This window comes from Patiria miniata, unplaced genomic scaffold (assembly GCF_015706575.1).
Source record: "Patiria miniata isolate m_02_andy unplaced genomic scaffold, ASM1570657v1 HiC_scaffold_3, whole genome shotgun sequence".
NCBI classification, from domain to species: Eukaryota; Metazoa; Echinodermata; class Asteroidea; order Valvatida; family Asterinidae; genus Patiria; species Patiria miniata.
In genome coordinates, this window is record NW_024037069.1 from 32839753 (window position 1) to 32851926 (window position 12174).

Sequence of the window (12174 nt, forward strand, 5' to 3'; positions counted from 1 at the left end):
CAATGAAAAATTAGTACACTAACCCTAACCTTCCCAAATCCTCCAAAATCCTCTCTGCAAAATGGAGGATTTTGCAAGATTGAGGCTACATGGCAAAAGTGTGTTGCTGATTTCGTAGGATGCACTGTGTCCTGGTCTTGGGCCGGACCTTGTGTTGTTTAAGCTCAGCCGTGCATAGTTTTAGGCCTATATTGTACTTGAAATCCTCCGCACTGCTCCAGGATGTCACTGGCTCTGCCTCAACATATTGACACTGATTGCTGGAAGGATTTTGCAGGATTGAGGCAGTGGTCACCCCTCCAAGGACCACAATCAAGACACAACTAAGGATTTAGCATCCTAGCAAAAATACCTAGTTCACAAGGCTGAAATCAAATTTTCTTTGGGTAGACCCGGGTAGACCTGATTACCTCAAATAACGTTTTGGTTGGGCATGACCGTTGGAAGCCACTCTGCTACGTACCTTCTCTCTCAGACAGCATATTGACAAAGGCCTGTTGGATGTCCTTCATGTGTCTCTGTGTCGCTTGCTGACTGCCGCATTGCTTGACTATGGACAGCAGCCAGATACACGCAGCCTGTTGGCAAAAATTGATAAAAACTCTTCAGGATCTCCTATGTATGTATTCATGTATTTTGTTATGATCTCTCGATAAAAATCCATCCCCATGGATTATCAACGGCATACCTGTCTTTTGTGTGGATTCTGACTGGTGATTTCCTCCCTCAGGATCCTGATCAGCAACCACTCCAGCCAGTTGTGTTTCTCCTCTGATGCTCCCTCTGGCGATTGCACAGCCGCGTTGGCATTCTGGTCTTGTGTCCAGACATCTCTGCCTGCCGGTGAGGCTGGCCCGAGGGCAGCGTGGCTCAGCGCCTGACCGACACTGAAGTGTAGCTCCACCTCCTTGGTCTAGTGTGAAGAAAAGAGACAAAATGTCCCATTTCTGTTTTGGATTTGAAAATCTTTTAAATATATTATTTAAATGTGTCAGAGTTGAAGAACATTTTGACTATATGATGAAGTCTACAGTTGAACCTTGTAACAAATCTCTTTTGTGCGTTTGCGAGGTTCTTAAAATAACCGGGGGAAACTCAACGTTTTGGACAGTATGCCCTGCTCGTCGTCTTGCGACTTGTCCGGGACGTTGAGTTCCCCACTTCTTTTCAGAACCTCAAAAACTCACAAAAGAGATTTGTCACATGGTGCAACCGTTAAATTAATCTTGTGCCTATATTCACCATGTAGCCTTCAAATCTTATCATTTTGTCTATGGACCTTGAATAAGACATTGGCAAGTCAGTAAACAACAAACAGAGGTCTGGATAGCTCAGTTGGTAGAACGCTGGTACGGTGTTCCACCAGTTGCAGGTTCTAACCCTGTTTCAATCAATTTCTTTCTTCAACTTTACAATTAATAGGAGTTACCTCATTTAACATCCGGAATAAAATTGCAGACAAGCATATGCACAAAAGGCCCACTACATCAGGATTCTAAACAACTTCCCCAAAATCTTCCCGCAATGACATTATCAGCATTGTTTCAAAAGTGATAAGTTCATTGCAGGAGGTTTTCTGGGGGGTCATTTAAAACCTTGCACCTAATATCTGATGCATTCTGCATATTAAATGAGACAGCTCATTAGCAGAGAGCTGATTGCTGGACTTACGCTGGCCGACTTGATGAGTCCTTCCAAGACGTCTTGAGTGAATGGGAAATCTGCCTCTCCTATGGGGAGATAACCTAGAGTTGCCGCTGCTTGCTCCTTTACCTAAGACAAGATAAAATAAAAATTGAATAAATATGTGCGGAAAAGGAGGAAACCAAACTCATTATCTGGTTGATGGGTGAAATGAAAAGAAAATAACAGTTTTATAATTAAACAAAGAAATTGACTGGAGCAGAGTTTGAACCTGTGACCTCCGGATAACCGTTCCGGTGCTCTACCAACTGAGCTATCCAGCCTTATGTTGGCGGTTCCCCATTTTGTTAATGACTTTGTCAATGTCGAGGGGTGTTAGTCAGAAGCCATAAACCTGTATATGCCATGCAGCCAAGGATCACACCTCAAGTCAAAGTGCTGGCAACATATTAAATTAGTTTTCACATAATTACATACATATCAAGCTGCCTCCAGCACTAATTCACAAATTCAATTTTTCTTTTTTCCATACAAATCATCAAAGATCACTCCAAACTCATCAAAGGATATGTACAAGGGCGAGTCACCCACAAGACATTTATAAAAATTATTTAAAAAACCTAATATTTTATGGCCGAGTTATAGTCAACCAGCATGCCAATTCATCAAAGATACATGTACCATCACAAACATCAAAAATTTGTTACTAAAATAGCCACCTACTTTTGTGACATGTTTTGATGATTGTAACTTGGCCACAAACTTTTCAACCAATAGTCTCTTGCTGAGTTCCCCATCCTTGCTGGCTGGCTTCCCCTTCTTGCCCTCTTTGGTATCGTCCATGCCATTGGTTGCTTCAGCCTGCTGGGCCGTACCACCATTGGGCAAGGGGAGTGCACCGCACCGGGCGATCTCGCCGATGGCAATGCAGGCTGCAGTGCTCATTAGCGGGGTTGGATTGTCAAGGGAAGAAGCTGTTGGAACAAGGCGATATTCAATGAATAAGGATGACAATTATATAATTCAGTACTTTTTCGAGGGAGTCAGGTTGGCGTAACGGTACTTTCCTCGCCTTCCACCGCTGTGACTCGGGTTCGAATCCCAACTGGGCTAATATGTGGATTGGGTTTTCAGTCCCTGCCTGATTCTGTGGGTTTTCTCCAGAATATTCTACTGGGGTTTTCCTCCCACCTCTACAACTGTAATCTCTTCTCACTCTCTCCTCTCTACATGTTTTCTTAAAGCTTGCGAGCTACAGAGTCTTGCTAGAACATACAGTGTGGCATGGGAGAGACGCAAGTGTTGCACTGGGCGGGGCCATCTTAAGATTCATATTCTTAAGATGAAACAATTGAATAAGACTTAGGGGTCTGCATGGTGGACACGATCAATGAATGGGAGGTTTGCGGTAACAACTGAGATAAAACCAACTGGTTCTTCTCAAAACCAAACAACTCACTAAGAGATATCGTTCATTCACATGGTGTTACCGTAAGCCTTTCATTCAAAGAAACAGTTGGTCTATTCTGAAGAAGGGCCAACTATAATTTTTTCGGCAATATTTTTTACCCGTCTAGCAACAGATTTAAGAATCCATCATTGTCTTGGCCACTTGCCGTTTCTAAGTCCCGGCCACTTGCCGTTTTTAAGTCCCCCCCCCTCCCCGGCAAACTTCTGTCATGTCGAAAAAATTCAATATACAGGACGCAGTGCCCCTTTAAACAGCTACTTCAAATCAACATGGAAACACTTACCAAGAACCTTCACAGCTTCCGCGATTGCATTGTTGAGTTGCGTTATTGCTTTATCCTGCTTGCTTGTCTGTTCACTGTCTGTAATCATGCTGGGATCTTGACGTCTGTCCCTTGACAGGTATCGGCCGATGACGTAACCCAGGGCTAGGAGAGAGCCGTGGTGGTCCTCAAAGGAACGAGACTAGGGAATTGGAATAAAAAAACAAACTTTGAAGTTTGGAATAAAAATGCTCCCAATAAGGAATACGTTTTTGAAGACATAATGCACGTTCATACTTCATGTGAATGCGATGCAAATTATGTGTCACGGAACATCCACTGCAAAATTCACCAGAGTTAAAATACGATGAAACTTTTGCGAATTTGGGGCTGGAAAGCTTGCCATGATGTCACAAAATAATTTGCATTCATGTTAACATGCAAACAAATGGTAAGCAATGGACGTTATGTTTAGCCTGAAAACCATTTTATTTCTGATATCATTTTACAAGTAAATATTTGTCTATTTTTCATTTTTAATGGGATACTTAAATGGAAAGTCTTCTCTCCAAGTATACACCTATTTCATGGGTCTACTAAAATCACTATTAAACTTGGTACATACAGCAACGTTTCAGAATGCAAAAATAAGTGACTATCCAAACTATCATGTGATCAGAGAAGATGCTGGCAAGTTCGGAGTTTCTCTAATTTCTTTTTGGCCGTAATGGGTACAAAGAACAAAGAATACACTGTCCAGTACGTTACAGGCTTTTGGAGGAAGTCAGAGATAATCAAATACTGGGCTTCCAAGAAAATTAAGGTTCAGTGCAAAGAACTTTTTTTTCACAAAAGCGCAAAACTCTTTTCTGTTCTGCAAACCCACCTGGTCTTTCACTATCTTGGTCAACTCTTTGATGTTCTCCGTTAGTTTACCCGTGCTGCACGCATCGCATACAACCCCGTATAACTGAGCTGCAGTGTTCCTCATGTGCTCATGGTTACCGTTCACAAAATTCTGTTCGAGAAAGAGAAAAAGAAAAGAAAAGAAAGTAATCGGAGTTAGTCTTATGACAGTACATCCAACAGTTAATATATTTTCATAGGCAGTGTAAGTTTTGTAGGCATAGACTTCTATAAGATTGAATTTTGCGTCGGGGTGATATAAATCAAATTAGGTTTTGCCCTTCACCGACGTTTAAACACTGTATACTCAGTGTGTTACCTCCCGAGTGAAAGTTGGAAAAATCACTCGGGTGGGACTCGAACCCACGACCTCCTGCTTTCTAGTGCAGATGTCTTACCACTCGACCACCGAGCTAACGGGATCGGTTGGCTGGTTTGAATCTGATGTAAATAGCAGTGGGTACTGCGTAAACTTTTATAAGATTGACTTATTATATAGACTTATTTGGAGACAGCCATTTTCTGAGGTGGCACTGCGGTGGCACCAGGCTCGTGTGAGTCGCACCCAGGTAGTACGCATGTAGTCCGGGTTCCTTCGACCAATGATGTTACCAAATTTCGTACACACTTTGTCTTTAAGAGCGCATGCAGTGTGTGCGCCAGTGTGGCAGTACCCAAAATATGGCTTCTAATTTTGTTTGCCATATTACACTATTAGCAGCCATTAAACCCTTCCAATGATAAAAAAAAATTCAAAAGGAAAGAAACTAAAAAAATAATGATTAATAAAATGTGAACATTTTCACAGAATTTGTTTTTCAAAAGACAAAGTGTTTTTAGATTATTGAATTTGCAAGTTAGCAGCACACTTGACCACAGCAAATTGTACTATCCATGTATTGTATATGGGTGACCCTAAGGTCAATTTTCATAAATTTAGTATCAAAACATGCGGCAGACTTGAAACTTAAAACTCATGAAAGCTCATAACGAGAAACGCCCGTTTTAGCGAAAATATTGCTAACAAGTGTGGGGGGGGGGGATGGGCAGCCCTTTAAGGGTTAATGAGGCAAGCCTCATCTTTTTTATTACAGAATGGTAAACAAGAAAGTAAAATGCATTCAGAAAAAGACAACAAACAACAACAAAGATGCACCTTGACCCACGCTAGCCGGTCCACAAACTGTTTGGCCATTCTCTCCGCCGCCACGGCAACAATCTCTAGGAGACACCTCATGACGTCACGTGACCCGACGGCATTCAGCAGCTGCTGCATCAGGGCTATGTACACCAAGACGGGGCTCTGGGCGCTTAGTCCTGATTGGTTGAGGAGCTGGTTGACATGGCGACTGGCGATGGGCGCATCGGAGTCCAGGTCAAAGGGCGCGTCTTTGTTGATGTGTATCCCAGCGTCGTGAAGCAAACAGGCGCGAAGATAGAAAATGACCTAAAAGACAAACAAGTTGTTTAAATAAAATGTTCACAACGTGTCGTGATTTAAAAACCAATCACAAAGACACAGCACATAACGGCACAAGTTTACGAAATTACATTTTTATGTACAGTAGATCTTAAAGGACATCAAACTTGTCAATTTCGTCCATGAAATCACAAATTTGTTCCATGACTGACTTTTTTTTGCAATGGTGTAAATCTCCAAGGGAGAGGGGTGATTTGGTAAAAAAAAAGTGGTTCCAGAAAAAAATTCCTAATGTTCAAAATATTTCTTTAAAAATTGATGTTCTTTTACAGCCCCCATTGAAGTAAACTGGAAGAAGCAACATTTGCGATCATCACCTTAGCTTTTTCAAAAGGAAACCTCACAAAATAATTAATATGCACAAACATTATAGCCTACCTGATTGAAAATTTCTGGCCGAAACGGCAGAGCTGTGTTACCGGAGAGATATCGAGACGGGCCCTTCACTCGCTTAGATGCCTAGAAGAAAACCAACAAAATAATTGGATAACATGAAGCCATAAACATGAAAAGTATGTGATCATTTAGATTATGAGGGTTACGGACTGATTAAGGAACCAGGTTCTCTACAAAAATAGCTCACAACGAGTTCAGGAGGGATTCCATCAAGAAAAACCTTGTGTTTCAAAACAAAAAATGGTGTTAGTGTTCTTGGGCAAGACACTTTACTACAACTGCCTTTCTCCACCTGGGAGTATAAATGGAAACTGTGAAGGAAGAGACTACATTGCGATGCTGCAAAAAACTGGTCTCAAGGCCTGATAAACATGGCTACGGAACATGGTGTTCGTGTTCTTGGGCAAGACACTTTACTACGATTGCCTCTCTCCACCCAGGAGTGTAACTGGGTACCTGTGAAGGACAGCCTTGATTGCAATGCTGCAGAAAACTGGTGTCATGGCCTGATAAACATGGCTATTAATTATGAAGCACTTTGAGACAGAGGTATAAAGCACTATACAGGGATAAAATTGTCAATTAAAAAAAGTCTGAAAATTGATGAAATGTCTGAAAGATGCATATCTTTCCATACTATTAATGTCTTTCTCTCAGATTCAAAAGTCTGTTTTCAAACAAAAGTCTAAGTAAGATTTGAGGCTTTGCATGGTGGAGATACTAAATAATGAAAAGTTTGCGGAAACACCATGTGCGAATAATTTCTCAACTAAGAGAATGGTTCTGAAAAGAACCAGAGGTATAAACTCGACAACTTCTCACTTCATTGACTTCGCCTTTTTGCTACTTAAGTATTCACTTTCTTAGAGTTTAGGCACTCTCCTGAAGACGGTCAGAGCATACTGACCGGAACGTCGAGTTTATACCTCTGGTTCTTTTCAGAACCATTCTCTTAGTTGGGAAATTATTCGCACATGGTGTTTCCGCAAACTTTTCATTATTTAAACAAAAGTCTGAAAAATCTCATGCCTTTAGTATGCATGTCATTATAATTGTAATTGTTATTTACTAAAAGCCGACTAAATAATATACAAATTCAGAGATTTTGTTTACCATTTCGCTGATGTACAACACCATTTCAGGAAATGACGGCACCAAGGCCTTGTCGTTAGCTGCTCCCTCATCTGCCAGTCCGCTATTGTGCTCTAAGCTATCCTTCACTGGTTCCCCGCTAGGAATCCTCAATGCCTTCACTGCCTCCTGCTGGATATCCTCCTTCCTAAAATGGCAACAAATGACATCAATTTCTAACAATAATAATACTATAGGTTTTCCCGGCCAATTTCCTAAAATGTTCATTCACTTCTGAAAATCGGTCATTCGTTTTCCTCTGAATCTGAATGCACGTCTTTAGTCCCATTTCAATTCAACGAAAGTTCAATCGTTTTCATTGTCCGCACATTCGGTTTTGAGAAACAGACGGCCAATTACGTTACCTGTGCATTCATTTACGCAAGCATGCCTTTTCGCGCAGAGTTCTGGCATACAATTTTGTGAATGTGCAATCAAAAGTACGTTTTTCTCTTTAAAAATAGCAGATTGCATCACATTACATTAAATGAGCATAAACGAAAGGTGCTGCTCAATCACTTAATTGATAGAACTGAAATGGAATCGAATGCTCTGGTAGCGAAAATGAAATGCGTGTTCAGAGCGATTCTCAAATTCAGACGAAAATGAATGACCGATTTTCAGAAGTGAATGAACATTTTAGGAAATTGGCCGGGAAAACCTATATTAAAATGCAATAATTTGGGAGGCTAATCATCCTAAATCACAGCTGAGAAGCTGAATTGCAAAGGACGCGGCTACAACGTGGTCGGGCCGCTGGCACGTAAAGGCACCTATGGCTGCCGGCCACATCAACCCATATATGACCACGGAGCACAGCCTGAGATCGAAAGTGTTTGATTTTTCCGGAGGGAGGAAAACAGGAGGACCTAAAGAAAAACCCTCGTGGCACAGGAGAGAATCCAAGCCGGGAATCGAACCCGGGCCACAGTGGTGAGAGGCAAGCGCTTTGCGCACTAGCCACCCATGCCCCCCTCAACCATGCACACTGAATGTACTTAAAGAGCAAGATGTAATTTTTGATAAATGGCAGACATTTTCAGAGTTTCAACGGAAATATCGATGCACTTACGCATCTCCCGTAGCTAACAGCAGGGCGTAGCGGGACGCGATGTGGTTGCCTGGAAACACGACTCTCGCATACTGTACAGCAGCAAGACGAGCTTGGGGCTCCGACTATGAATGGAGAAATCATAAGAATGTTTGTGTCATCGTTCACTTGAGTGGAATGCTACAAAGGCTGGACTCGAACCCAATACCTCCTGGTTACAAGTCAAAATGTCTTGAAAACGTGTCTTACCTTCTCAATGTTGCTCATGATAAGACTCTGCATAATGAGTAGGTTTGGTCCTTCCAAGTTCTTGTAGGCGGACGCCATCAGAGCTAAGGCCTCCTGAACGTGGAGGCGGATGTTGGCATCTTCCTGGAGGATTCAAACGCAGAAAACATAAACAAACTAGTAAACTTATCAATGCAGTGACAGTGTGCCATTCAATTAGCCAATCAGCCACACTACCAATAGAACTTTCTTTTGTTTGTAAACATTGAGAGCCATAGGGCTGTTGATTTTCGACTGATTAAAGGGAATATACAACATTTGCAAGCATCGAAAAATAAAACTACCAAGTTTTTGCGAAATACCTTACTAGGATGTTGGTAAATGACAGTCTAAAGCATCCTGTAAAATTATGGCACCTGGTGTGAAGTCATTTTCAAGAAAATAATATTTGTGTATACAATTCCAACGGTGGTCGGCCGACCACCGTTGGAAAAACCCAACTATTATTCAACTACTGATCCAAATTTACCATTTTTTCAGTCCAAATTTTGTTTGCTATTGGTTACATGTTCATGAACGGGTGCAGGCCAACTAGACTGGTTCCCTCACCTTACAATTTTCCGGCATCTATAAATATTGATCTATTTCATCTTTAGGGGAGCCAGGGAACCAGACTGCTTGAACATTTTTGTTTTTCTTGGTTTTTCCAGCATTTTCGAACACAAAACTTGAAACATGTTAGTGTAACAATATTTGATCTATTATACTAAGCCCTCATATAGTTCATTTTTGAAAATTACAGCAAAAGCCAATGATGTACATCCCCTTTAAGCATTTGATAACTTGAAACTGCCTTTGAACGAATACTTGAATATTCGAAACTCGGCGGTCAAGTTTATACATGCCAGCTTCAACTGCATGATGCGCCTGTCAAACGTTGCACTCAAAGCATACCGGTTAAAATTTGGCACGCGGTGATCGATGTTATGGGCCGCAAAAGTGTGGGTTGCAGTAAGTATTAGTTGTCAAGGGCTTGAACCTGCTTAAAGGATGGGAACTATAAAACGACGGCAACCAAAAAGTTACTGTCAACAAAAAGTGGCATCTGACAATAAAGCGCAGCAACTTTACGATGAGAAAAACATTTTAATCTTACGAATATTCGAACCAGCAAAAAGCTATTTGAATATTCGGTTGATGATAGAATGGGGGTGGGGTAAGGGTGTCTAAAGTAAGGGATATTCTCAAGGGTTAATGTGACTTGCAGTCTCGCTTAGCAGTTCCAAATGGATGAAGTAAAAAATACTATCACTGTAGCTATAAAAATGTATAAAAACCAAAAACACAAAACAAGAACGAGAAGTGAGTTGTGATATGTTAGTAAAAATTAGAATTACTCACCGTAGATAGAGCATCAAAGAACTGTTGCAATAACGCCATGTCTTTGATGAACAGTAGAGGTACGCGCCTGGCAAAACAAGAAATATGAAGGCGACATTCGAGAATGTGAACAATATTTGTAACTATGTCAGGCCCTATAACATTTAAAATGTGAACATTTCAGATGATTCCTGTCATTATGCAATTTTCAGCTTTTCCTCCTAATTTTCTAAATAAATTTTCCAACTTTTCTGCTGTGGTAGAGTGAGACGATAACAGAACCACAAACTTAAAGATGTTTCTGCGGGGAACAGAATACCAAAAGTCTTCAAGACAGCTAAAAGTATAACCAAAAGGAATTTACAAATTTCTTAATTATACTAAGGGAAAAAGTTGATCTTACTTTGATAATTTCCCGACTGCGACGTAGGCTAGACCTCGGAGCTGGGCACTCTGTAAATTTCAGGGGAAAAAAAATATTTAGTAATACCTCTCGATATAAAGAACTAAACAAGATTAAGTATTGAGGGTTTGCGGTAAAACCATATGAAAGAATCTGTTTTGAGAAAAAGTGTTCTGAAAAGGACCGTTTGGTTGTGAACTTGACGTTTTGATCAGTATGCTCTGATCGTCTTCTCCTGAGGATGAATTTTTAAAATCTCTTTTGCGAGGATGTGTGGTTCTGACAAAACTCCAGTTGGTTGTAAACTCGAAGTTCCGATCAGTATGCTCTGATTGTCTTTTCCTGTGGTGTTACCGCAAACCCGCACTAATTTAAACTACCGCCATGCAAAGTCACCAATCTTATTTACACGAGAAGAGGGAAAAGTTCAAGTTTACGGAACGAAATCTGCTAGCACTTACGTCCTTGGTCTCCGTGATGAGTTTCCCCATGCCAGACAGTAGGATAGGACCCATGGGCTGAATACGAGCCGTGCTGCAGGTGGCGCAGAGATGATGAACGAACTGAACGGCGAACGTCTTCAGCTTAGCGTTGGTGTTATTGCCGTACAGACAGTCGAAGATGACCTAAGGGGAAAAGTTGCCATTGTTAGAATGTCTCAGGTGACGTGCAAAACAAACTTGCATGTGCCGTGTTAACAAACAACCAGTCAATTCACACATACCGGAGGATGAATAGTGCCAAAGAAATGCAAACGTCACTTGTTATTTGAGGAATTTTGGTCACAGTTAGTTCGAAGAGCTTGTTAGTTGTCTTGGGACTGGATGACTTGAGATTGACTTCCGAGGACTCTGAATCACTTGTGCATATTTGTGATTGACTTGTGATAGGATTGTGAGAACTGGTGGTTGACTAGTTAGGAATTGTGATTGACATGTGACTGAGTTGCGACTGATTTGTGATTAAGTTGTGATCAAGTTGGGATTAAGTTGTGACTGACCAGTGATTGGCTTGTGATTGGCTTGTGACTGATTTGTGATTGACTTGTGAGTGAGTTGTGACTGATTTGTGTTTGTCTTGTGACTGTATTATGATTGACTTGTAATTGACTTGTGATCGGCTTGTGATTGGCTTGTGACTGATTTGTGATTAGTTGTGATTGACTTGTGATTGGCTTGTGATTGGCTTGTGATTGGCTTGTGACTGACCTGTGATTGACTTGTGAGTTATAATTGAGTTGTGACTGACTTGTGTTTGTCTTGTGACTGTATTGTTGACTTGTAATTGGCTTGTGATTGACTTGTGATTCGCTTGTGACTGATTTGTGATTGACTTGAGATTGAGTTGTGATTGACTCTTGACTGACTTGTGTTTGTCTTGTGACCGTATTATGACTGACTTGTGATTGACTTGTGATTCGCTTGTGATTGATTTGTAATTAGTTGTGATTGACTTGTGACTGACTTGTGTTTGTCTTGTGATGGGCTTGTGACTGATTTGTGATGAACTTGTAATTGGCTTGTTAACACCTGTGACTGACTTTTGGTGACATGTGATGACTAATGACTTACTTGTAGTTGGCCAGTGACTGAGTTCTGAGTGACTTGTGATGACTTATGATTGGTTTGTGATTGGACTTGTGAGGACCTAGCCTCGTCTCTGGTACCAACCTGAATGCAAGCCGGAAACCGATCCGCAGCCTCTCTGGACTTGAGGATGTAGGGGAAGATCTTGAGACGGACTCGCGTGCTGACTGGTAGACGGCGATCCTCTTGCTTGATGGCAGGCTAAGGGAGGGAGAGGGAAACCAGTGAAAAGTCTG

The 12174-nt window shown here is 41.3% G+C and overlaps 1 protein-coding gene across 1 annotated transcript in view; it reads right to left on the reverse strand.

Moving 5' to 3' along the window:
- The window catches only part of LOC119737083 (proteasome adapter and scaffold protein ECM29-like), a 37500-nt gene that overhangs the window by 16068 nt on the left and 9258 nt on the right, over positions 1 to 12174 (reverse strand). Inside the window, exons 9-23 of the mRNA XM_038211173.1 lie at positions 12023 to 12139; positions 10814 to 10978; positions 10353 to 10402; positions 9971 to 10037; positions 8591 to 8713; positions 8363 to 8466; positions 7273 to 7438; positions 6142 to 6222; positions 5440 to 5730; positions 4264 to 4395; positions 3399 to 3579; positions 2368 to 2618; positions 1672 to 1773; positions 689 to 913; positions 464 to 578 (exon numbers count right to left, since the gene is read on the reverse strand). Of these exons, the coding sequence (XP_038067101.1) occupies positions 464 to 578; positions 689 to 913; positions 1672 to 1773; positions 2368 to 2618; positions 3399 to 3579; positions 4264 to 4395; positions 5440 to 5730; positions 6142 to 6222; positions 7273 to 7438; positions 8363 to 8466; positions 8591 to 8713; positions 9971 to 10037; positions 10353 to 10402; positions 10814 to 10978; positions 12023 to 12139 (2170 nt within the window). The remainder of the gene's footprint in view (positions 1 to 463; positions 579 to 688; positions 914 to 1671; positions 1774 to 2367; positions 2619 to 3398; positions 3580 to 4263; positions 4396 to 5439; positions 5731 to 6141; positions 6223 to 7272; positions 7439 to 8362; positions 8467 to 8590; positions 8714 to 9970; positions 10038 to 10352; positions 10403 to 10813; positions 10979 to 12022; positions 12140 to 12174) is intronic.